At 42.8% G+C, this 26,711-nt stretch overlaps 2 protein-coding genes and 1 long non-coding RNA gene across 3 annotated transcripts; 1 reads left to right on the top strand and 2 right to left on the bottom strand.

Moving 5' to 3' along the window:
- Positions 1-902: 902 nt before the first annotated feature.
- LOC110521884 (SAGA-associated factor 29) lies at positions 903-9,049 on the bottom strand. Its single transcript, XM_036969469.2, has 11 exons — positions 8,923-9,049; positions 5,247-5,344; positions 4,397-4,470; positions 3,975-4,050; positions 3,515-3,587; positions 3,097-3,161; positions 2,872-3,001; positions 2,032-2,178; positions 1,845-1,880; positions 1,532-1,694; positions 903-1,258 (listed from the first exon to the last, which is right to left on the bottom strand). The coding sequence occupies exons 3-11, from the start codon at positions 4,460-4,462 to the stop codon at positions 1,142-1,144; spliced, it is 873 nt and encodes a 290-aa protein (XP_036825364.1). The 5' UTR covers positions 4,463-4,470; positions 5,247-5,344; positions 8,923-9,049; the 3' UTR covers positions 903-1,141.
- Positions 9,050-14,158: 5,109 nt separating this feature from the next.
- On the top strand, positions 14,159-16,685 carry LOC110521883 (nuclear protein 1). The gene is made up of 3 exons (XM_021599818.3): positions 14,159-14,397; positions 14,665-14,802; positions 15,073-16,685. Exons 1-2 carry the CDS (start codon positions 14,298-14,300, stop codon positions 14,790-14,792), a joined length of 228 nt encoding a protein of 75 aa, XP_021455493.1. The 5' UTR covers positions 14,159-14,297; the 3' UTR covers positions 14,793-14,802; positions 15,073-16,685.
- Positions 16,686-22,020: 5,335 nt separating this feature from the next.
- On the bottom strand, positions 22,021-25,431 carry LOC110521882 (uncharacterized). The gene is made up of 3 exons (XR_002473228.3): positions 23,117-25,431; positions 22,522-22,799; positions 22,021-22,278 (listed from the first exon to the last, which is right to left on the bottom strand). It is a non-coding gene; the product is annotated as an uncharacterized LOC110521882 (long non-coding RNA).
- Positions 25,432-26,711: the final 1,280 nt, after the last annotated feature.

Below are 26,711 nucleotides of genomic sequence, written 5' to 3'. Positions count from 1 at the left end.
TTAAAATAAGTGTTCATTCAGTATTGTTGTAATTGTCATTATAACAAATAAATAAAATACATTTAAAAAACGGCAGATTAATCGGTATCGGCTTTTTTTCATCCTCCAATAATTGGTATCGGCGTTGAAAAATCATAGTCGGTCGACCTCTAGTCCAAACACACCAAGAGAGTCATGAAGAGGGCACGACAAAACCTTTTCCCCCTCGGGAGACTAAAAAGATTTGGCATTGATCCCCAGATCCTCAAGAGTTCTACAGCTGCACCATAGAGAGCATCCTGACCGGTCGCATCACCGCCTGGTATGGCAACTGCTCGGCATCTGACCGTAAGGCGCTACAGAGGGTAGTGCGTATGGCCCAGTACATCACTGGGGCCAAGCTTCTTGCAATCCAGAACCTATATAATAGGCGGTGTCAGAGGAAAGCCCATATAATTGTCAGAGACTCCAGTCACCCAAGTCAGACTATTTTCTCTTCTACCGCACGGCAAGCGGTACCTGAGCGCCAAGTCTAGGACCAAAAGGCTCCTTAACAGCTTCTACCCCCAAGCCATAAGACTGCTGAGCAATTAAGCAAATGGCCAACAGACTATTACATTGACCCCCCCTCCATTTGTTTTGTACACTGCTGCTACTCGCGGTTTATTATCTATGCATAGTCACTTCACCCCTACCTAAATGTACAAATGACCTCTAACCTGTACCCCCGCACACTGACTCGGTATCGGTACCCTCGGTATATAGCCTCGTTATTGTTATGTTATTGTGTTACTTTTTATTATTTTTTACTTTAGTTTATTTGGTAAATATTTTATTAATTCTCCTTGAATTGCACCTTTGGTCAAGGGCTTGTAAATAAGCATTTCGCAGTAAGGTCTACACTTGTATTCGGCGCATGTGACAAGTAAAGTTTCATTTGATGTTATTTTATTTGAAACCCGCCCTCAGTGTGTCCATACGTGTGGTTAAGGTATGGAATCCATTGTTATTCTGGGGAGGGGGGGTGGTTGGAAACACTTGTCTAGGAACACTTGTCTACACAGTGTACTTGTCAAGTCTGACAAAATACAGTATCTTCAGTCACAGTCCCCTTGATTTATCCTGACTCCTCTCTTTCTTCTCCTCTTCATCAGTCTCTTCTTTACTTCTTTTTGTTCTCTTTGCAGGCCACCACGTATCTCTGAGCTACGTTGAGGGGCGGGGAGTAGCCGTCTGCGTACGACGTGTCCTCAAACAGCACTGAGTAGTCGTCCTGGGGCTGAGAGAGCAGAGAGAGCATGGTGGTTTGTGGAGAGAACAGAGTTCACAGATGATTTGGGGTCAATTTAGCATTTTCCCCAATAATGGTTAAGGTTAGGATTGATGGAGGGGAAGCTGCCAAGCGAGGGGACTGCTTGGATGCAGGGTTTGGTGTACAGTAACATTATCTCTGAACCAGCTTTATGTAGTTTCGTCATCAAACAAAATGTATTCAAATGACGTCAATCAGCCCCCCCCCCCCGCTCCTCTCCTCTGCCTTTCCTTGTCTCACCCGGTGTGGGTGTGTGTGGATGAGGGCTCTGTAGAAGCAGGTGGTCTGGGGGTAGAGGGCCAGCACCAGCTGGTCTTTACTGAACAGGGCCTCCGGGTCCGTCTCTGGGTTGGCCTTCCACTGGGGCAGGGGGATGATACGCCGCCTGCTCAGGGTGTGTCTCCTGGAGTAGGAGGATGGGAGGGGGGGGGATAAGAAGTAGAGTAGATAATTGTAATTATATCCAAGGTGAGATTTTCAGGGCATAAAATATAATGTACTACAACACAAAATAGTAGGAAAAGAAATATAGAAAATGAAGACATTGACTTACTCTTTTCCTTCCTCATCAATGTCATCCACTTCGTACCTGAAGGATAGAGCAAAAGAATACAACTCAAAACAGTCTGTGTTGTAGCTGATTGGCTAAAAGTGTTAAAGGCTGTAGTTGATTGGTAACAGTGGTACATGGCTGTACTTGATTGGCTAAAAGTGGCTGTAGCTGATTTGCTGATAGTTACTTGTTGGTGGAGTGGCTGTAGCTGACCACCTCGGCCAGGATCCACTGTTCGTCTCCGTCCACGGCCTTGACCCGCGCTGCCACCTTGTCCCCTTGCTTGGCCACGTAGTCACTGTTGGCTGGCATCGCCCCACACAGGGGAGGAGGACTGGAGGAGAGGGGGATACAGGGAAGGATGGAGGGTTTTAGGGTTGAGGGAGTAATATAGTAATGGAGGACAGAAAAAAGGGGCAGGTGGAAAAGAAATGGGGGGGGGGGGTACTGAACTTGAAATGTACACAACAAGAACACAGATTTTGGCCTCCCGAGTGGCACAGTGGTCTAAGGCACTGCATCGCAGTGCTAGCTGTGCCACTAGAGAGTCTGGGTTTGAGTCCAGGCTCTGTCGCAGCTGGCCGCGACCGGGAGGCCCATGGGGCGTTGCACAATTGGCCCAGCGTCGTCCAGCTTAGGGTGGGGTTGGCCGCCAGGGATATCCTTGTCTCATCGCCCACTAGCAACTCCTGTGGCAGGCCGGGCGCAGTGCACGCCGACACGGTCGCCAGGTGTAGTGTTTCCTCCGACACATTGGTGCGGCTGGCTTCCGGGTTGGATGGGCATTGTGTCAAGAAGCAGTGCAGCTTGTTTTGGGTTGTGTTTCGGAGGACGCATGGATCTCGACCTTTGCCTCTCCCGAGTCTGTACGGGAGTTGCAGCGATGAGACAAAACTGTAACTACTACCAATTGGATACTACGAAATACGGGGGGGGGAAATAAAAATAAATACATTTTTGTTTCCCGTTGTAAAATGTTGTGCACTACTATACTGAGCTCAGGAGAGACTGAATCATCAGACCCTACCTGTCTCCTGGCTTGCCAATCCACAGCGGGAGCGTCATGGCTGACTGTTGGAGCAGTGTCATCAGCACCCCCCTCCGCATGGTCTTCCTGGGGGGGTCATTGTCACTGTTCACCCCTGCCATCTTAGCCGCTGGGGGAGAGGAGAGAGAGAGGAAAGAGTGAGGCATGGGCTGCATCTCAATGGTTAACAGTGGCTTATTCTCGTCTCCTTCCTTCCATTCTTACCTATTCGCCTCTCCTCCAATAAGGATTTGATCTCTGCAATTTTGTCGAGAGCATGACGAAGAATACTGTGGGAGAGAAAGAGTGGCGCCCGACTTATTTCTTTGGAATTAAGCTGTACTTACGTACTCCACATGGTGGTGATGATTTCTGAACGCAAAAACACATCCAATCACTGAACTACCACAGTTGGATAGGTGAAAGGAAACATTACATTAAATGGCTTACACCAAACCTACCATATCAGATCAGTGGACACTTCAAGGGTCCATAGGGCAAGGGGCATAGGGATATCAGTGTAGGCTACCCTGATGCTTCGACAGACAAGCTGTCTTCGTTGGTTATTAGGTTATTAAATTATTGCATCTGAGCTCCTAGAGTGTGCGGCTCTCCTTTTCTTTTTCAAGTGTAGGCTACCGACCTGCACTCTGCCTCAGCGTCTGCTCTGGCTGTGGTGTAGAGTCCCCTCAGCTTAGTCCGGTAGTAAGGGGAGGCTGGGGGAGGGAGAAACAAGAATAACACCTTATTACACTGTGTGTGTGTGTGTGTGTGTGTGTGTGTGTGTGTATCCTTATGGGGATCTAAAAGCCCCAAAGTCCCCACAAGGATAGTAATATTTTGATCTTAGGGTTTAGGGTTACAATTCGGATAAGAAGTTAGTGGTAAGGTTTAGGGTTACAAGTAAGGGTTAGGTTTAGGGGTTAGAGAAAATAGGATTTTGAATGGAAATTAATTTTAGGTCCCCATGAGGATAGAAGAACTGGCTTAGCCTGACAATACATAAATAGAAACGGTGTGTAACAGTAATATAAAGAGTTTTAAAACAGTGTTGCAGTGTGGATGGACAAAGGGGAATGTGGGGAGGCGAGGAAGAGGCTCACTCTTGTTCTCAGTCTGCATCCTCTCATGTGTTTTCTGGATGTTGAGCAGGTTGTGTTCACTGCGCGACCGCTCCTCCTGAAAAAGAGAAGGAAAGGGATTAATATTACAATGTGGTTGATGCAATATATCAACAAGAATAACATGCAATGTGCACACAAAATGTATTACAGTGATTGATGTTTGGCAATGAGATTTAATTTGATCTCTGAATATCATTCCTATTCTGTATTGCTAGTTATTACACTACTCCCAAATGTGACTTCAATCCCTATGATGGCATGATGGAAAAATATGAGTAATTGGAGTCACATTTGAATATAACCAGCTAGGTAGCTATTCCTCCACTGTGGTACCTGAATCACAGGTCAGCGCTCCTGATGACAACAGCACTTGGGTGTAGAAACCATTGGTTGAGACTTACCTGCGTCTGCTTGATGAGTTGATGGAGCTCTGTTAAAAGCTCTGCGATTTTGGTGTCCGCCGACATGATGTTGCCTGTGGTAATGAGATGTTCAAAATGCATTCATCAAATTAGGTCAAATTTAGAGTACAGTGTAACATCCCATCTTTGCATTGAAGTAGGTTTTCCCGATCCATATCTTGCTCCAAGGTGTCTTAAAGGTCCAATGTTGCCATTTTTCTCTCAATATCAAATAACTTCTGGGTAACCTTACTGTGACTGTTTTCAATTGAAATGGTCAACAAGAAACAAAAATAGCTTCTTAGCAAATAGCAATTTCTCAAGCAAGAATTTTGTTAGGACTGTCTGGGAGTGGTCTATGCGGGGCGGGGAAAATGGATAACTTTCTGTTATTGGCAGAGAGGTTTGGAACTCACTCGCTTACTGAAGGGAATCGATTAATCTGGCCTGTGTTCACATTCAAAAGTGATTGCTTTTGATAAAAAGGTTGTATGTTACTGGATGATGTACCATGTTGACAACACGACCGCGCAGTGTAGATTACTGTTCAATTTGAGAAAGGTGCTCCTCCCTCACCACTTTTTCCATTCACATCACGGGCCATAGACCAGTGCCCCACAGCTCAGCATAATCTAATACCGCCCATTAACTAATTTACCACCTGGTGGATGTAAGATGGAGCTGGAGCAGAAGGCAGACGTTTTACGTGCCCCCAACCGATTGTGTTTTTTTGTTTATTTATCTGCGTTGTTTGTAACTTATTATTTTAACCCATTTTGTACATAATGTTGCCGCTACCGTCTCATACGACCGAAAATAACTTCTAGACATCAGAACTGTGATTACTCACCACGGACTAGCAGAATCCTGTTTCTTCTTTCACGACTCTGACGAGCCCGAGACGGAGGATATACGGCTCCCTCGGGAACAGGCCCCGACCCCCGTGATCTGCATGAAGAGGAGGCGGAGAAAGAGAGGCTGGAGAGCGGGCTGCCTTCTGAGAAGTCGGAGGCGATCGAATAAACCCCCACTTCCCTCAATTCTGCTAGCAAACATGCAATCTTTGGACAATAAGAAGATTAAACTACCAACGAGACATTAAAAACTGTAACATCTTATGCTTCACAGAGTCGTGGCTGAACGACGACAAACTCAACATGGTTATACGATGTACCGGCAGGATAGAACAGTGGCGTCTGGTTAGACAAGGGCCGGCGGACTATGTATTTTTGTAAATAAAAGCAACAGCTGGTGCACTATATCAAAGGAAGTCTCGAGCTATTGCTCGCCTGGGGTTGAGTATATCATGATAAACTGTAGACCCCACTACCTACCGAGAGAGTTCTCATCTGTATTCTTCGTAGCTGTTTACATACCACCTCAGTCAGAGGTTGGCACTAAGATAGCATAGAATGAGCTGTATTCCTCCATAAGAAAACAAGAAAACTCTCACACTGAGGTGGCGCTCCTAGTAGCCAGGGTACTTTAATGCAGGGAAACTTAATCAGTTTTACCAAATTCCTATCAGCATGTTAAATGTGCAACCAGAGGGTAAAGAACTCTGGGCCACCTTTACTCCACACACAGAGATGCATACAAAGCTCTCCTTTGCCCGCCATTTGGCAAATCTGACCATAATTCCATCCTCCTGATTCCTGCTTACAAGCAAAAATTAAAGCAGGAAGCGCCAGTGATTAGATCAATAAAAAAAGTTGTCAGATGAAGCAGATGCTAAACTACAGGACTGTTTTGCTAGCACAGACTGGAATATGTTATGGGATTCCTCCAATGGCATTGAGGAGTACACCACATCTGTCATTGGCTTCATAAATAAGTGCATCGATGACGTTGTCCCCACAGTGACTTACGTACATACCCCAACCAGAAGCCATGGATGACAGGCAGAATCTGCACTGAGCTAAACGCTAGAGCTGCCACTTTCAAGAAGCGGGACTGTAACCCGGAGACTTATAAGAAATCCAGCTATGCCCTCCGACGAATCATCAAACAGACAAAGCATCAATACATGACAAAGATCGAGTCATACTACACCAGCTTTGACGCTCGTTGGATGCTGTAGGGCTTGCTAACCATTACAGACCAGAAAGGGAAGCTGCCCAGTGACACGAGCCTACCAGACGAGCTAAACTACTTCTATGCTCGCTTCGAGGAAAATAACACTGAAACATGCATGAGAGCACCAGTTGTACCGGAAGACTGTGTGATAACGCTCTCTGCAGCTGATGTGAGTAAGACCTTTAAACAGGTTAACATTCACAAGGCCGCAGAGCCAGAAGGATTACCAGGACGTGTACTGCGAGCATGCTCTGACCAACTGGCAAGTCTCTTCACTGATATTTTCAACCTCTCCCTTGTCCGAGTCTGTAATACCAACATGTTTTAAGCAGACCAACATAGTGCCTGTGCCCAAGAACATTAAGGTAACCTGCCTAAATGACTACCGACTCGTAGCACTCACGTCTGTAGCCATGAAGTGCTTTGAAAGGCTGGTCATGGCTCACATCAACACCATCATCCCAGAAACCCTTGACCCACTCCAATTTGCATACCGCCCCCACAGGTCCACAGATTATGCAATCTCTATTTCACTCCACACTGCCCTTTCCCACCTGGACAAAAGGAACACCGATGTGAGAATGCTATTCATTGACTACAGCTCAGCATTCAACACCATAGTGCCTTCAAAGCTCATCAGTAAGCTAAGGACCCTGGGACTAAATGCCTCCCTCTGCAACTGGATCCTGGACTTCCTGATGGGTACCCAACAACACATCCGCCACACTGATCCTCAACACAGGGGCCCCTCAAGGGTGCATGCTCAGCCCCCTCCTGTACTCCCTGTTCAATCATGACTGCACGGCCAGGCACGACTCCAACACCATCATTACATTTGCAGATAACACAACAGTGGTAGGCCTGATCACCGACAACAAGAGGACGGCCTACAAGGAGTAGGTCAGAGACTTGGCCGTGTGGTGCCAGGACAACAACCTCTCCTTCAACGTGATCAAGACAAAGGAGATGATTGTGGACTATAGAAAAAAGAGGACCGAGCACGGCCCCATTTTCATCGAAGAGGCTGCAGTGTAGCAGGTTGAGAGCTTCAAGTTCCTTGGTGTCCACATCACCAACAAACTAACATGGTCCAAGGACACCAAGCCAGTCATGAAGCGGGCATGACAAAAACATATTCCCCCTCAGTAGACTGAAAAGATTTGGCATGGGTCCTCAGATCCTCAAAAGGTTCTACAGCTGCACCATCGAGAGCATCCGGGCTGGTTGCATCACTGCCTGGTATGGCAACTGCTCGGCCTCCGACCGCAAGGCACTACAGAGGGTAGCGCAAACGGCCCAGTACATCACTGTGGCCAAGCTTCCTGCCATTCAGGACCTCTATACCAGGCAGTGTCAGAGGTAGGCCCTAAAAATTGTCAAAGACTCCAGCCACCCTAGACTGTTCTCTCTGCTACTGCAGAGCAAGCGGTACCAGAGTGCCAAGTCTAGGTCCAAGAGGCTTCTAAACAGCTATTACCCCAAGCCATAAGACTCCTGAACATCTAATCAAATGGCTACCCAGACTATTTGCATTGCCCCCCTCCACATCACTGCCACTCTCTGTTGTCATCTATGCATAGTCACTTACATAGCTCTACCTGCATGTACATACTACCTCAACTAACCGGCACCCCTCCCTGTATATATTGTTAATTTTTACTGCTGTTCTGTAATTATCTCTTATTCTCATCCATATTTTGGGGGGAAACTGCAATGCTGGGCCTCGTAAATAAGCATTTCACTGTATATTTGGCACATCCCACCAAAACAGGCTGACATTTCTTGGTGGTCTTTTTAAAATTGAATGTTTAACTCGGCAAGTCAGTTGAGAACAAATTTACAATTACGGCCTACACCGGCCAACGCTAGGCTAATTGTGTTACTCCCTTTGGGACTCCCAATCATTGCCAGTTGTGATACAGCCTGGATCTTTTAAAAGAGCTCTTACACCAAAGGCATGATCCTTTTCACAATATTATTCCAACTACATAGTGTGGGTATATATATACAAAACTCAGGAAAATAACGTTGACTGCAATGGGCCTTTAATCTAACCATAATTGCGTTCTGACCCCAGTGCAGCTCAATGTAAACAAGCGCAACGTTAGAATCTTCTGGCTAACAGTAAGGTTAGCTGTATTGTTCGCAACTTATGTCACATTTACTTTGTACTGGCAAGTTGTCTGCAATAGTTAGCTAACGTGGTCAGAACAAACATATTGTAGGAAACTAGCCAGCTAAAATTAGAAAATTTAGCAAGCCAACTAATGTTCGCAAGCTAGCTTAGCTGGCTAAATAGCTAGCTAGCTTCTATGACTCCTTAAACGTGATCTTTCCTTTTATCAACCACCAAGCGCAGTTTATTTTGTGGAGTAAAGTTACATGTTGGTAAGTAGTCGTAAATTGTTTTACAAAATGTTTAGAACTATACATTCAGACTATCTCCCTACCTTTGGTAGTTTGTGAGCTTTCATTCGTTTCAAGGCCTACTACGGACTGGCAGCGAGGACAAACAGCACTACCCCAAACGTTTGTCTTACGGGTCTTTCAATATTGCATCTCGGCCATAGACTGTATAAGAAATAAGGCATCTCTCTACCATATAGGTGTTCTAATGTAAAAAAATATATATATAATAATAATCACACGTAAATATAATTGTTGTTTGAATTCGTTTAGCTAATATTTACAACCCATGGAATGTAAGTGGTGAAGTAAATTATATTTTCCAAACATCTCTCCTCAATGTTTACATATTGAAACATACAGACAATTCCTTTCAGACATGATCTTGTAAACACATTCAATTGCACTGTAATGTTTGTGTAAAATGTTCAGTCAGCAGAATTCTGCGAGGGGGCGGAGGGAGGTTTGGCCTCTGGAAACAAACACCATCTGTAAACACTATGGTGAAGAAAACAGCAAAACAATCACTAAGAACAAAACTTAATAGAGTACTAATATGAATGTAAAGCTAGGTAGACCGTGCCTTAATGTAAAGCCATATATTATACCTGTTTGATATTACTAGTTGGGTGTGTGTGGAGGGAAGCACAAAGGGTGGTGAGGTGGAGATACTGAAAAGTTCATATTCAACACTGACATGGAGAAAATAAGGTCATAAAATGGACCATAGACAAACACAGATAAGTGTTGGCTTATCTGCCATGCTTCAAAACTGTCTGGGGCGCTCCGTGCTGTTTATAAATGTCTGTGTGAGTCTTTGTGTGTTTGTTGAGAGCAGCTTAGTCACAGCTCATATGGTAAGCTCATATTTCAGCAAATATTTATTTAACAGAGTGCCCACATGACTGAGAGATGCTAAGAAAGCGTGGAAGGACGAGTCACAGAAAGAGTAAGGGGAGAAGGAGAAAAACAGTGAAAGAAAGAACAGGACTGTTGATAGATAACTGAGAGACTGCCGTTGAAAGGAAAACAGCACATGTAAGAAATATGAATAGTGGGAGTGAAAGAGAGATAGATAAAGAAGAGAGAATGGGACAAAGAGAGAGTGACGCTTAAACATGTCGCCCCGGTTTATGGCCAGTACAGTACTGTTTATGACTGTTTATGGAGGCAGCGAGAGAAGTAAAATATGCCAAGAACTCTGTGGCTGTGTCAAACCTGTGTCAACCCTTCCTTGCTCAAAAACAATTAGGTCATATCCAAAAGGAATGGTTTGTGGAATATTCAATGGAGGCTTTAAGAGAAGAAGCTACTTTGAGAGGTTTTACTCATATCTCCTGGTTCACGGCCTGTAATTTATACGACGGCGTCTGATCAGGAGTAGATTTATGTGAGGGAAGGGTCCTTCCTCATCGTTCTCACAGATATAGACAGTCGTGTCACAGATACAGACAGTCGTACCTTGTCATGACTACAGTCTGAATCATTCTATCAACGGTATATACAGTTGAAGTCGAAAGTTTACATACACTTAAGATGGAGCCATTTAAAACTTGTTTTTCAACCACTGCACAAATGTCTGGTTAACAAACTATAGTTTTGGAAAGTCGTTTGGGACATCTACTTTGTGCATGACACAAGTAATTTGTCCAACAATTGTTTACAGATTATTTTACTTATAATTCACTGTATCACAATTCCAGTGGGTCAGAAGTTGACATACACTAAGTTGACTGTGCCTTTAAAACAGCTTGGAAAATTCCAGAAAAAGATGTCATGGCTTTAGAAGCTTCTGATAGGCTAATTGACATCATTTGAGTCAATTGTACCTGTGGATGTATTTCAAGGCCTACCTTCAAACTCAGTGCCTCTTTGCTTGACATCATTGGAAAATCAAAAGAAATCAGCCAAGACCTCAGAAAGAAAATTGTAGACCACAAGTCTGGTTCATCCCTGGGAGCAATTTCCAAACGCCTGAAGGTACCACGTTCATCTGTACAAACAAAGGTTTGCAAGTATAAACACCATGGGACCACGCAGCCGTCATACTGCTCAAGAAGGAGACGCCTTCTGTCATCTAGAGATGAACATACTTTGGTGCAAAATGTCCAAATCAATCCCAGAACAACAGCAAAGGACAGCAAAGGATGCTGGAGGAAAGAGGTACAAAAGTATCTATATCCACAGTAAAACGAGTCCTATATCGACATAACCTGAAAGGCCGCTCAGCAAGGAAGAAGCCACTGCTCCAAAACTGCCATAAAAAAAGCCAGACTATGGTTTGCAACTGCACATGGGGACTACTTTTTGGAGAAAAATCCTCTGGTCTGATAAAACAAAAATAGAACTGTTTGGCCATAATGACCATCGTTATGTTTATAGGAAAAGGGGGGAGGCTTGCAAGCCGGAGAACACCATCCCAACTGTGAAGCACGGGGGTGGCAGCATCATGTTATGGGGTGGCTTTGCTGCAGGAGGGACTGGTGCACTATACAAAATAGATGGCATCATGAGGACGGAAAATGATGTGGATATATTGAAGCAACATTTCAAGACATCAGTCAGGAAGTTCAATCTTGGTTGCAAATGGGTCTTCCAAATGGACAATGACCCCAAGCATACTTCCAAAGTTCTGGCAAAATGGCTTAAGGACAACAAATTTAAGGTATTGGAGTGGCCATCACAAAGCCCTGAGCTCAATCCTATAGAAAATGTGTGGGCAGAACTGAAAAAGCGTGTGCGAGCAGGGACGCCTACAAACCTGACTCAGTTACACCAGCTCTGTCAGGAGGAATGGGCCAACATTCACCCAACTTATTGTGGGAAGCTTGTGGAAGGCTACCCAAAACATTATACCCAAGTTAAACAATTTAAAGCTAATGCTACCAAATACTAATTGAGTGTATGTAAACTTCTGACCCACTGAGAATGTGATGAAAGAAATAAAAGCTGAAATAAATCATTCTCTCTACTATTATTCTGACATGTCACATTCTTAAAATAAAGTGGTGATCCTAACTGACCTAAGACAGGGAATTTTTACTATGATTAAATGTCAGGAATTGTGAAAAACTTGTAAAAATGTATTTGGCTAAGGTGTATGTAAACTTCCGACTTCAACTGTACCTGCAGTGCCTTGCAAAAGTATTCATCCCCCTTGGCGTTTTTCCTAATTTGTTGCATTACAATCTGTCATGTAAATGGATTTTTATTTGGATTTCATGTAATGGACCTACACAAAATAGTCGAAAATTGTTGAACTGAAATGAAAACGATAACTTGTTTAAAATTCAAAAAAATTAACAATGGAAAGTGGTGCGTGCATATGTATTCACCCCTTTTGCTATGAAGCCCCTAAATAAGATCTGGTGCAACCAATTACCTTCAGAAGTCACATAATTAGTTAAATAAAGTACACCTGTGTGCAATCTAAGTGTCACATGATCTGTCACATGATCTCAGTATATATACACCTGTTCTGAAAGGCCCCAGTGTCTGCAACACCACCAAGCAAGGGACACCACCAAGCAAGCAGCACCATGAAGACCAAGGAGCTCTCCAAACAGGTCAGGGTCAAAGTTGTGGAGAAGTAGAGAGAAGAAGAAGAAGTACGTGGAACATCCCACGGAGCACCCTTAAATCCATTATTAAAAAATGGAAAGAATATGGCACCACAACAAACCTGACAAGAGAGGGCTGCCCACCAAAACTCACGGATTAGGCAAGGAGGGCATTAATCAGAGGCAACAAAGAGACTAAAGATAACCCTGAAGGAGCTGCAAAGCTCCACAGCAGAGATCGTAGTATCTGTCCATAGGACCACTTTAAGCCGCACACTCCACAGAGCTGGGCTTTACGGAAGAGTGGCCAGAAAAAAAGCCATTGCTTAAAGAAAAAAATAAGCAAACACATTTGGTGTTCGCCAAAGGGCATGTGGGAGACTCCCTAAACATATGGAAGAAGGTACTCTAGTCAGATGAGACTAAAATTTAGCTTTTTGGCCATCAAGGAAACGCTATGTCTGGCACAAACCCAACACCTCTCATCATCCCCACAGTGAAGCATGGTGGTGGCAGCATCATGCTGTGGGTATGTTTTTCTTCAGCAGGGACTGGTCAGAATTGAAGGAACAGTGAGAATTCAATTGAGAATCTGTGGTATGACTTAATGGCTGTACACCAGCGGAACCCATCCAACTTGAAGGAGCTGGAGCAGTTTTGCCTTAAAGAACGGGCATGCTGTAAGAGACTTGCAGCTGTAATTACTGAAAAAGGTGTCTCTACAAAGTATTGAATTTGGGTGGGTGAATAGTTATGGACGCTCAAGTTTTCCGTTTTTTTGTCTTATTTATTGTTAGTTTCACAATAAAAAATATGTTGCATCTTCAAAGTGGTAGGCATGTTGTGTAAGTCAAATGATACAAACTCCCCCCCCCCCAAAAAAATCTATTTTAATTCCAGATTGTAAGGCAACAAAATAGGAAAAATGCCAAGGGGGGTAAATACTTTCGCAAGCCACTGTATATATATTTGTATATATATATATTCCTTTATGTAGGCCTACATGTATTCGCTATACAGTATAGTGCCACATACATTTAATTTCCTCTCTACTAACATGCACACGTGAGAACACACACACAATGGGATTTCATGGGTGCTATAGAACTGCGATCAAAATGGGTTCAATGCCTACTGAACAACCAGAATCTATCAACAGGTTTGCATTGTCACCAAAAGTTGGTTCCCCATGCTCACATTCACACACCTCACCTTCAAGCACCCTTTGGATGGAGCCCTGACAGACAAATGGAGGACAAACAAAGTAAAGGGGGTCTGTTAGAAAATGTGAGAAGTGTGAGTTTTGAACCACAGATGTTGATAAGACTGAAGGAAAAACATTATTCATCTAATCTTTGTCTCCGAGGAGGGAGGGGTTGATAGGGCAGATAAACCATGTCGGTGAAGGAAACTAGGTGCATTTAGAATTAAGAAATGTGTTAATTGACCATGTAAAATAAATGACTATTGGAAGAAGACCAATAGAAAGAAAGTAAGCATAATTGTGCAATGGAATAGATTACAGAAATACAAACAGGCTACTAATAGAGAGAGAGAGAGAAAGAAAGAAAACATGTACCACAAGATGAATAGCAAATGAAATCAATAAAGGGCACCTGATAAAAAAAACAAACATGGGTGACCTTGGAAGTCAGTTGGCGTCAAATATTTACCAAAAACTCATGCAACTTTCACTGACTCAGGCAAGGGCCAAGGACTCATAACAAGGAGAAAGGGAGGAGCAACCATGCTTTATTAAGCACATGGGCAAGTGCAGAAAACCACTCATTTCCAGAGTTGAAAGAAAGAGAAACACCCGTGGAAAAATAACTGCTTTCTAAAGTTATAGAAGCGTCGCTATGGCAAGTTTCGTAGACGTGAAGAATGTTGAGCCAACCCACTTTGAAGAACAACACTACGACGAATATGAATACTACAACCTTTCAGAAAAATACACAAGTAAGAATCAGTAATTCTTATGTTTGTTTGTGCAATGAATTATCAAGTTATGACCATCAAATAATGGTAGCCACAAATCATTTGAAGATTCATTCCATTTCTATGGGTCGGTGAGGTTCAATCTATGAAGAACGCTCAAGTTTCCAAACTCCTCAACGTGTTGCAAGTGGCACATGTTGACTGCTACAATGTTGCATTGGGGGCAAGTGGGTGTGTTATTGTTTTCAAAGCCTCACAATCTGAACTGTGAACTTGCACTGTTTCCAGGTGGCGCTAGCCGCAAGGGGAGGTCAAAGAAGGAAGCCGTCGACAATACCAACCGACCCAACCCCGGAGGCCACGAGCGCAAGCTCATAGAGAAACTTCAGAACACTGAAAAGAAGGCCAAGGAGTGACTAAATGGAGGTAAGCCACCCCCTCCAATCTTTGAATGCACTTCACAATTTCAAACAAGTGTGGGACACAATATGAAGTCTGAGGAAGTGAATATTCAACATTTCCTCTACAGTGAATTATATATATTTTTGTAGGCTTATTGACCTACTAAATACCATTTTTAAGGCATTGTTTTGTTTCTATCTTGGTACTCTGTTCCTACCACCCTCAAGTGCCCTCATGTAGCAAACGGTCAACTAGGCAGAACCGTAACCAAAGTGCATTTGTCTTTCCTTTCAGGGCAAATCGGACGGCTAACACTGGCAACCGACCATGGCCGCCTTGGTGACAAAACAAGATGGGCAGACAGACGGTGAACTCCAATGTAGAGAGGGGTGAATATGAGGACGGGTCACATGCTGCCAATGAGTTTGACTCTAGCGTCAGTGAAGGGGGATTTCAGTCCTCTCCTTCATAGAGCTGATGGTATGGAGTGGGAGTGGCCCCCATATTGGTTGTTCACCTCAGTCATGGGTAGACCTCCACTGAAGGTGATGTAGACCACCGTGCAAGCGGTCTTCTGGACGACCTTCCCAAACAAGTGGGGAGTAATGGGAGTGGTTGCAGGCTGCATTGTGTTTCAGTATCAATGTGGTTTTGTTTTTAAGTCTTAATTGATGATATTTGTCACTTAATGTTTTTTTAAAGCAAAGAGGTTCTTAAAATTGATTTATTTTACAAAGTGTTTTGAAAATAAATGCTTTCATAAATTGTATTAAGTCTAGGTTTAAAGTGTTACTCCAGTCTCCTTTTCAACTCATTTATCACCTGAATTACTTATTAACAAAAGGTTAATCTCAATAGGTTGTCCAGGTAAGTCATGGGCTTTCCTCTAGTGTTCCTCAAGCAAGGCTGAGGCTGACGTCACAACTTCCCATCCAACCAACTCCTTGTATGCCCTATTCCTTGAAATTTGCAGTTGTCTAAACCCTATTTTGCTTAAAACCTATTTTTACCTTTTGGTGTGTGTACTTTACTGTCTTTATACTTGGGATATTACTTTTCCAACATCACTGGAGGACATCTTTAATTCTGAATTTGTCTTCATGGAAGGTGTCATGGGCTGCAATCTTCAAACAAGCCAATAGGTGGCAGTAACCGATTTGTGTCAAGTTAAAGTCCTTTCTTTGGGAATGCTCTAGTTTAGAAAATACATTTGTGCCAAAGAATTAAGGGTTATTGTCAAGAAATGTACTATTTGAAGAACCCTTGACAAAGAAAGGAAAATGTAAAAGAACAGCAATTTCCTTGACTGCTCGTTCAACTGCTTAAACTAAATGAATAATGAGAAAATAACTTAAGTCTGGTACTTTGCATCTCTTTGCGTCTGAAAATGTAGGCTACCCTTGAGCTGAAATTAGTTGATGTTAGGCAGGGTTTTTATACTAGGTTAGTTTCACAGATATATTTCAAGGAGATATAGCCTACATGACAGTTAGATTGTGTATTGTTTTAAAAGTAATTCCCTATTTCTAAATTGCAAAAACAAAATTTGCTATCAAATGCACTCACAAAGTGTGTGTCCTTGAGCTCCATGATCTTCTAAAAGGGAAACTGATATAAAAAGGCTGCCAGTATCATCTAACACCCATTTTTTTTTCAAAAGCCTTTGGTGGAGCATGTTATGTTATTCCCATCATGAAAAAAGAGTAAGTTATAGTTAAGTAATCAGTTAAATTAGACATTGAACTTAAACTCTGTAAGAATCTTGGATCTAGCTGTTGGACAGTGTTTTTGTATAGAGATCTCAGAAATATGCCTGCGTAACATTTCATGTCTCCTTATATTATGGGTTGAAAACAGTTATCATGGGCACACAAATCCAAAATAATAAATGTGATTGCAAAATCAAATGCTTCTGAGTCACCTTATCTTGATACCAGTGGTGGTCAGTGACATTTAAGATGAGGGATGACAATTTCTTTATGAGAATGGCCTTATTTCTATTACAGCATGTTGGATGACTGTCATTCATATTCCATTCACCCAGCTCAATGTAACATCAATAGGTTTAGGCTACTACATGATACTCAAATTTTCCCGATAACCATCATGAGGTTGTTACAACCTAGCCTATGAATTAAAGTTTACAACGTAGGTGCACAGGTCGAGAGAAACATTTGAGTAATCAAGGTGACAGTGACACATTCAATACCGCCTTGCACACTATTGCGTGCGTCTACCTGATCTAGGGTGTAATCATTAGTCCAACAATTACAAACAAGAGTTTCTATTGGACAATTTCAGATATGTTTATCCACGTTTCATTCCGTTTGCTTCTGTTTAAGAAACTTTTTCAACAGAATCATGATAACGTGCAAACAGTTCACTTTCATAGCAGCCACATACAAACAGCATGATCACTTTACTCATTGTAAAGTCCTTCTCGCATCTATGCGCTCTCCTCCTCTCACATTTTCCCTTCACTTGTTAACTTCAGTGCACAACATATCAGCTGTCTGTGACCAGGCTAAGAAACCTTTCCAAGCCAAACCTTTATATCATAACCGCTAAACGCTACACACACTGTTGTCACCATATTAGCTGACTTTATAGGTGTCATGACGTTGGCCTGGGGGTAGGTTTATGACAGTGATAAATACCTCTTCCCCCCCTTTTCCTCTCTCTACCCTACTGATGTTACATTTGCAAAACCCTTAGTTAACAAAGAGATTCTGGGAACATCAGAAGGTGGGGGGAAATGAACTATATTCTGGTCATCTGACCAATTGAACATATGCGGTGATACTTAATGAATAGGATGTCAGTTCGGATGTCATCTGAGACATTCTCATCAATGATAGGATGACAAACTCTACAGTGGAAAATCTACACATCAGAGTTATCGGATTCACATGGAATTGTTGTTCAATTTAAATGTTTGAATATGAAATTATTTGTGATGGGATGAAATGTGATTTTAGCTTCTAAAATGTGAGATTTGGGTTTTCATAAGGTGCTCAATCAGTGGCCCGCCCCTGTGAAGGGACATGGGCTATAAAACTTTTCAAACACGTCCTCCTCACACTTCCTATATAAAGCCTTGACGACAATATAACCTCCTGTTCCGAGGATGTGAGGACGACGGTCCGATGTCAGAATGGTTCAGATAATAACTACAGAACGAAGCCAACATCAGCGTGAGCTTTGGTTGCGAATGGTATGAACTTTAAACTCTTATTCACTACAGAAGTGATACCTCCTAGCCATTGAGTTAGCAACAGCAACTGCAAACGAGGGTTAGGAAGGAACAGACAGAGTATCCCGTCTATCTCACACATTACTACAACGTATACAATTGACCACCAGAGACATTCAAGGACCACCAAGGACAAAGGACTCGGTTTGGCAACACGGCCTTCCATCTACCACCAACCTACCGAAGCGCAGCTCAGAGTAAATATTTATTGCATTTTCCTTTTCCAAATGGGCGGTAATTTAGAATGCATAAGATACTGTATTTACGACAGCACAGCTTCACCATTTGTTCCTCAGTCTTCCCGCTCTTTCACTCAAACCCAGCCTCTTTTCTTTTGTGTAACAAGCTGTCATATCTGTTCCGCCCGCTAGGGACGTTTTCCTTTATGACGTAATTTGTAATCAAGTTGATTAATTATGTGTATATGTAATTCTGTGTGATTAGTTAGGTATTTAATAAATAAATAATTATACCCAATTTTGTATTGCTGATTCAACTTGTTAGCCAGGGTTCGTGCAGATAACCAAGAATTTACAACTTTCAGATGAGATTGAATTAATATGACGATTAATATTGACTGCTATTGATGTAAAATATTACTAGGTCTTTAAGAGTTTATTCGGAAGATAACAGCTCTATAAATATTATTTTGTGGTGCCCCGACTCTCTAGTTAATTACATTTACATGATTAGCTCAATCAGGTATTATTAATTACAGAGAAATTATTTTATAGAATAGCATGTCATATCACTTAATCCGGCATAGCCAAAGACACAACATAGGCAACATGTACTAACGTGTTAGTAAACCCGCTACAATCATGCAATATAGTTTAGCAGTTACAATGCCAGGCCACGGTGGCAATAAATGAGTAAAACCAAAAACTTACCTTCACTTCCAGTGTTGGATATTCTTTTTGATATCTATCTGAGATGCGTGTGTTTGAGTAGGCTAAACTAGCTAGCTGCATTCGCTTGCTAAGTAAATGAAACTGAAAAAAATATGAAATCTCTAAAAAAATATATATATATATATTTTTTTAATCTCTCTCTTGCTTCTCCTTATTTTGGAAGAAATTAATTTGTTAAAAACTTCAACTATTGTCTTTTTCTCTCTTTTAGTCAACTGCTCACCACATTGTATGCACTGCAGTGCTACAATGCTTTCAGTACTAGATACATTATCTGATCCTTTGATTGGTTGGACAACATGTCAGTTTCAAGAGCCATGCTTCAAGAGTCATGCTTCAAGAGCTCTGATAGGTTGGAGGATGTCCACCGTAAGCTGTCATAATTACCGTGTAAGTAAGTCTAATCAATTATTTGGTGACGTGAATATTTAGTATAATTTTATATCAAAATTATTACTTTTTAAATGTTAGAACATTTTTATTTTTATGAAACTCACTGAGGAGGATGGTCCTCCCCTTCCTCCTTTGAGGAGTGTCCACTGGTGCTCAATCACTGACTTACAGTGCATTCGGAAAGTATTCAAACCCCTTGACTTTTTCCACACTTTTTTACGTTAGACTTATTCCTAAATGGATTAAATCGTTTTTTCCCCCTCATCAATCTAAACACAATACCCTATAAAGCAAAAACAGTGTTTTAGAAATGTTTGCAAAAAAACCCCTGAAATATCTCATTTACATAAGTATTCAGACCCTTTACTCTGTATTTTGTTGAAGCACCTTTGGCAGCGATTACAGCCTCAAGTCTTCATGGGTATGACGCTACAAGCTTGGCACACCTGTATTTGGGGAGTTGCTCCCATTCTTATCCTACAGATCCTCTTAAGCTTTGTCAGGTTGGATGGGGAGTGTCGCTGCACTGCTATTTTTAGGTCTCTTCAGAGCTGTTCGATTGAGTTCAATTCCGGGCTCTGGCTGGGCCACTAAAGGACATTCAGAGACTTGTCCCAAAGCCACTCCTGCGTTGTCTTGGCTGTGTGCTTAGGGTCCTTGTCCTGTTGAAAGGTGAACCTTTGCCACCTGTCTGAGGTCCTGAGCTCTCTGGAGCAGGTTTTTATCAAGGATCTCTCTGTACTTTGCTCTGTTCATCTTTCCCTCGATCCTGACTAGTCTCCCATTTCGTGCAACTGAAAAACTGAAACCATGCTTCATCGTAGGGATGGTATTGGCTAGATGATGAAAAAGGCTGTAACGTAATTAAATGTGGAAAACGGTGCCTTTCAGAACCCCTTTCGGTTTTGTTTTGGTTATCAAAGAGATTTTCATTGTTGTGAGCGACATATTGAGTTTGTCTTGTGGGAACGTAACACCCAGTCACTACAAAGACACAGGCATCCTTCCTAAATCAGTTGCCATGAGGCCAATGGTGACGTTAAAACAGTTACAGAGTTTACTGGCTGTGATGGATCAACAACATTGTAGTTACTCCACAATACTAACCTAAATGACAGAGTGAAAAGAAACAAGCCTGTACAGAATAAAAATATTCCAAAACATGCATCCTGTTTGCAATAAGGCACAAAAGTAAAACTGCAACAAAAGTGGCAAAGAAATGTACTTTATATCCTGAATACAAAGCATTATGTTTGGGGAAAATCGAACACAACACACAAGCTCTTCATATTTTCCAGCACGGTGGTGGCTGCATGTTATGGGTATGCTTGTCATTGGCAAAGACTAGGGAGTATTTTATTATACAAATAAATAGAATAGAGCTAAGCACAAGCAAAAATCTAGAGGGAAAGCTGGTTCGTCTGCTTTCCAACAGACACTGCTTTCCAACAGACAAATTCACCTTTCAGCAGGACAATAACCTAATACAGAAGGCCAAATATACACTGGAGTTGTTTGCCAAGACAACATTGAAGGTTCCTGAGTGACCTAGTTACAGTTTTGACCTAAATCAGCTTGAAAATCTATGGCAAGACTTGAAAATGACTGTCTAGCAATGATCAACAACCAACATGACAGAGCTTGAAGGATTTTTAAAATAATAAATATTGCAAATATTGTAAGATCCGGGTGTGCAAAGCTTAGAGACTTACCAGAAAGCTGTAATCGCTGCCAAAGGTGATTGATTATAACATGTATTGACTCAGGGGATTGAATACTTATCTTATCTGGATTCGGCTATTTCAGCCACACCTTATGCTAACAGGTGTATAAAATCGAACACAGTCATGCAGTTTCCATAGACAAACATTGGCAGTAGAATGGCCTTACTGAAGAGCTCATTCACTTTCAACGTGGCACCTTCATAGAATGCCACCTTTCTAACAAGTCAGTTTGTCAAATGTCTACCCTGCTAGAGCTGTCCTAGTCAACTGTAAGTGCTGTTATTGTGAAAAGGAAACGTCTAGGAGCAACAACGGCTCAGCCGCTAAGTGGTAGGCCACACAAGCTCACAGAACAGGACCGCCGAGTGCTGGAGCGTGTAAAAACAGTCTGTCCTCGGTTGCAACACTCACTACCGAGTTCCAAACTGCCTCTGAAAGCTACATCAGCACAATAACTGTTCATCAGGAGCTTCATGAAATGGGTTTCCATGACCGAGCAGCCACACACAAGCTTATGATCACTATGTGCAATTCCAAGTGTCGACTGGAATGATGTAAAGCTCGCCCCCATTGGACTGTGGAGCAGTGGAAACACATTCTCTCGAGTGGTGAATCACACTTCACCATCTGGCAGTTGGACGGACGAATCTAGATTTGGCGGATGCCAGGAGAACGCTACCTGCCCCAATGCATAGTGGCAACTGTAAAGTTTGGTGGAGGAGGAATAATGGTCTGGGGCTGTTTTTCATGGTTTGGGCTAGGCCTTTAGAGACAGCTCCTAGACACACACAAATAGTCAAAAAATACACCGTCACATTTCAAACATCTACACACACCTGTAAAGAGCAGTGAGTGTGACCCCTCTCTGATTGCACCTGGAGTGACGTGACATGTATTAACAAAGTCACCACTAAAGCACACAAACTCTAAACAATGATCAGTAACTTCACACACATAACACGCTAACAGCGAAAGCAATTCCCTTTAATGTAACTCTTACAAACAAACACAAAGAGTGACCCATTGTCTCTGTATGTCATGCATATGAAGGCATTATGAATGCTTTATGAATGCTTTATAAGGAGTATGTGTTTCTGACCATGGTGCTCGGAGGGTACCCTCACAACTGTGCAGGGCTGCCCTCCAGAACATTCTGAGCAAGGAGTTGGCTTCCTCAAGGATCTGCCGCAGGGTCTTAGTGCTAGCCAGAGTCTGCAGGCTGACACACAGAGAAAGATACATGCACAGACAGTTTGACTAAACAAATCTAACTAAAACACAGGATAACAATACGTGTGACATATTTTCAGTTCAACAGGCTATACTGTATACAGTACTACTGAGATGACGCATGAGTTTAATGAATTTAAACCAAGGATCTAAAAGTTACTCTTGGGATCATTAACTCCTCTGTAAAATGTCTGCTGCTCCTCTAACCTCTAAATGACCCCTGACCTCTCACCTTATCCAGGATGAGCTCCAGCAGGGCGTGGTTGGCAGTGGCCTGGAGGGCAGCCTCCATCTTGCCAATGAGGATGTGTCCCTCTAGGATCTGCTGCTGCAGGGCATGGAAGTCATCAACATTCCCCACAGTGTGGCGGCCATTACGGTTTGTAAAAGAGCCGTTTGGGGCTTGGCCCTCCAGAGAAGAGTCTGTCTCCTGGGGATCCAGTGTGGGGGAGAGAGGGGAAGCTGGGCTGAAGAGTCCAGTCTCTCGGACAGAGGGAGAGAGAGCAGGGTCTGTGAGGAGGAGAGGAAGAGTGGAGAATCAGTGTTAGAGTTGGGGTAATTCTCAAATGGCATGGTGCCCTATTCCTTATTTAATGCACTACTACTTAGGCTCTGGGCAAAAGTATATAAAGGCGGAAATAGAGTGCAATTTTAGACAGTTAGTTATGTGCCAATAAATGTGGTAGAATATGTGGTAACAATGGTAACCGTATCCCAGAATGCATGCAGCGTAGCACTCCTGCTCAAAGACATTCACCTCGTGCTGTAACCTGGGGACGCACACATAACACAGTTATAAACACACACAAACACACACACACACTCACCCCTCCTATCTTTTGATGGCCTCCTGGTTGTTCTACCTGTCCAGTTTCAGCTGGGTGATCTCCAGGGTCTGAACTTCTGCAGCTTCCTGCCCTGCTCCGACCACCGCTTGGTCTCTAACTCTGCCTCCACACGGGCACTCCCTAACAGCAACGCCTCCCGCAGCTGTTCCACCTCCTTACTGATGTCTAAGGGGAGGGTACAAAGGAACCCAGATACTAAGACAGAAATGACAAGGAATAATATGGTATAATGAGGCATAACACGCAATGGTTATCATTCTTCTCTCATTGAGGAGACTCGATTAATGCCCCGGTTGAACCGGGTTAGCATTGACTGCATTCGTGGATCACACTCTCAGAAAAAAGGGTATGGTTAGGGTACAGTATTGTTCCCAGGGGTACAAAAATATTTAAATAAAATACACATAATGTACCTTCAGAGGTAGACAATGTATAATCTCACATGGTACTGTTCAGTACCTTTTAGGGTACATGTGCAGACACTGGTAATCTAGTATAACGTTACATATTTTGAATATAAAGATTCAATCATCATGCTCTGAAAAACTATGCCCATCATTATTATATTTCTCAGCATGTTCTATTGCAGGTTGATTTTTTCAATTGTTTGTTTGTGTATTTTTGCATAAATAACATTTTTCTAAACTAATCCAACGCGTTAGTAGATGGACTTATTGCACCCGTTACTGAGATGGTTGTTCCCATTTAGTTAGTCTCATCTAATCTAAACTCAGCAACCAAGAAATAGCCCTTTTTCATTACCCTGTCTTTCAAAGACAATTAGTAACAATCCAAATAACTTCACAGATCTTCATTGTAAAGGGATTAAACACTGTTTCCCATGCTTGTTCAATGAACTATAAACAATTAATGAACATGCACCTGTGGAACGGTCGTTAAGACACTAACAGCTTACAGACGGTAGGCAATTAAGGTCACAGTTATGAAAACTTAGGACACTAAAAGAGGCCTTTCTACTGACTCTGAAAAACACCATAGATAGATGCCCAGGGTCCCTGCTCATCTGCGTGAATGTGCCTTAGACATGCTGCAAGGAGGCATGAGGACTGCAGATGTGGCCAGGGCAATAAATTGCAATGTCCGTACTGTGAGACGGCTAAGACAGTGCTACAGGGAGACAGGACGGACAGCTGATTGTCTTCGAAGTGGCAGACCAGTTGTAACAACACCTGCACAGGATTGGTACTTCCGAACATCACACCTACGTGACAGGTACAGGATGGCAACAACAACTGCCCAAGTTACACCAGGAATGCACAATCCCTCCATCAGTGCTCAGAATGTCCACAATAGGCTGAGAGAGGCTGGACGAGGGCTTGTAGGCCTGTTGTAAGGCACGTCCTCCCACGACATCACTGGCTACAACGTTGCCTATGGGCACAAACCCAGCGTAGCTGGACCAGACAGGACTGGCAAAAAGTGCTCTTCACTGACGAGTCGCGGTTTTGTCTCACCAGAGGTGATGGTCGGATTCATGTTTATCGTCGAAGGAATGAGCGTTACACTGAGGCCTGTACTCTGGAGCAGGATTGATTTGGAGGTGGATGGTCTGTAATGGTCTGGGGCAGTGTGTCACAGCATCATCGGACTGAGCTTGCCTTGGTGGAAGAGTGACGTAACATCTCACAGCAAGAACTGGCAAATCTGGTGCAGTCCATGAGGAGGAGATGCACTGTAGTACTTAATGCAGCTGGGGACCACACCAGATACTGACTGTTACTTTTAATTTTGACCCCCTCTTTGTTCAGGGACACATTATTCAATTTCTGTTAGTCACGTGTCTGTGGAACTTGTTCAGTTCATGTCTCAGTTGTTAAATCTTATTATGTTCATACAAATATTTACACATGTTAAGTTTGCTGAAAATTAATGCAGTTGACAGTGAGAGGACGTTTATTTTTTTGCTGAGTTTAACAGCGTGTGATTGAAAGATGAAATGAGGTCCACACTCCATTCCAGTTGTTGGTGGTAATACACCTTAAAGTTGGTTGCCAACTGCAATACAAAGTCCAAAGAAGAAGAAAAAGACTGAAGGAGGAGAGATTACTATAAACTAACTAGGTTTACCCTTTTATCTGTGGATTAATTGTCGGAGTAGAGGACCTTGTGCATTTCAGGTAAAATAACAGCCAAATGTTTAAATCCCAGGACAAATTATCTAGCAACAGCAAGCTAGCGAGCTAAATTGCCATGAATGTTTAATGCGTTTCGACCTGTCCCCGTATTAATATTGTTGGTTCAGAGTTCATTTTGATATTTCAACCTTTGTGTCCTGATTGCGTCTGGTGTGAATGGACAAAATGAACATGCGCGTCCGGTCTAGTCAGCATGTAAAGCATACCTAGGCTTCCGCCTTCTTCTTGTGACATTCCAGCCCCCATCTAAGTCACTACTCAACATTAACATTACGCCACATCTCCCTTTCTGGATAACCAAGGGTAGCCTGCCTTTGTCTCAGCAGGTTATAAGGGGTTATTCTGCCCTTGTAAAACAGACCTGTTCCCAGTCTGGCTTTTTACTAAAGTTCAGTTTATCACGTAAACATTTCACTGTTATTTTATTTAACAAATATTTCTGTTAAACTGTCCCCACTACTTTAAACTTTTATACACGTTACTTTCAGTCACTCAAAGTCTCTTTGGTTTTATAACTTCTCCGCCTGATCTTGTTCTCACAAAGGCAGGTGTGACCTAACAGTTCACAGAGGTAGACATCTGAGTCTGCCTGGGAAGGGTAGGTATGTCCTCCTCAGGTAGCTGCAACTGTTGGCTGTCTTCGCAGTTGTTCTTTGTAGCAGGCATAGGCACCAAATGATGGCAGTGTGCAGTGTGGCTCGCTGACAAGGTAAGAGCAGGGATTGCGAAGTGCAGATGTCACTGTGCCCTGTACTTTTGCTTCAGTGATCCACACATTGTCTCCTGAGGACAGGCTGGAAATGTCTCTCACCCAATGTCTCTTGATGTAGCATGAGCTTTCCTGAAGTCTGGAAGTACTGGTTCTAACGTGGCTGGTAAGGTAGTGTGCAGGCGACTAGTTCCGCTTGACTGTATCCATTGCTTAGAGGTGTAGATTTCTAGGCGAGCAATGACAGATAGGGATCAGCAGCCTTCTTCAGCAGGTTTTTGACTGTCTGAACGGCTCGTTGCTCTGGGGAAACCGAGGGCTGTTCGTCACATGCTCAAAGCCATAGTCTGTTGCGAAGGGTTGCAGGTCTCTCCCTGAAAAATGTGGCCCATTATCTGTCACTAATGTCTCTGCTATCCCGTAGCGGGCAACATAGCTTTCAAATGTGCAATGACATATGTGGACCTCGAAAGGCTGAGCTGAGCTATACCTGCATACATTATCTTGAGAAATATTCCACCACCAGTAAGTAGTTAGTGACGCTCAATGTGAATAGGTCTGCACCTAATTCCCTCAAATTCAAGGACCCAACATGGCATAGTTTGAGACATGGATCAAGGTTGTTTACTGTTACAACACTGATAATTTTTATAATGAGAACTAGCAGGCTTTATAGAAGTTCACAGACAACAATTAAAAAGATAGAGAG

The sequence above is a fragment of the Oncorhynchus mykiss genome, chromosome 4 (genome assembly GCF_057628025.1).
Source record: "Oncorhynchus mykiss isolate SJ-2025 chromosome 4, ASM5762802v1, whole genome shotgun sequence".
Lineage (NCBI taxonomy): Eukaryota > Metazoa > Chordata > Actinopteri > Salmoniformes > Salmonidae > Oncorhynchus > Oncorhynchus mykiss.
Note: the sequence above shows the minus strand (reverse complement) of the source record. Positions and strands in the feature narration are given on the sequence as shown.

Coding starts and splice junctions, on each gene's coding strand:
- LOC110521884 (XM_036969469.2), bottom strand. CDS start 4,462: ATGTCGGCGGACACCAAAATCGCAGAGCTTTTAACAGAGCTCCATCAA. Junction 3,162..3,514: donor GACGCTGAGGCAGAGTGCAG/GTCGGTAGCCTA, acceptor TCTCTCCCACAG/TATTCTTCGTCATGCTCTCG. Junction 1,695..1,844: donor ATTGATGAGGAAGGAAAAGA/GTAAGTCAATGT, acceptor CTCCTACTCCAG/GAGACACACCCTGAGCAGGC.
- LOC110521883 (XM_021599818.3), top strand. CDS start 14,298: ATGGCAAGTTTCGTAGACGTGAAGAATGTTGAGCCAACCCACTTTGAA. Junction 14,398..14,664: donor CCTTTCAGAAAAATACACAA/GTAAGAATCAGT, acceptor CACTGTTTCCAG/GTGGCGCTAGCCGCAAGGGG.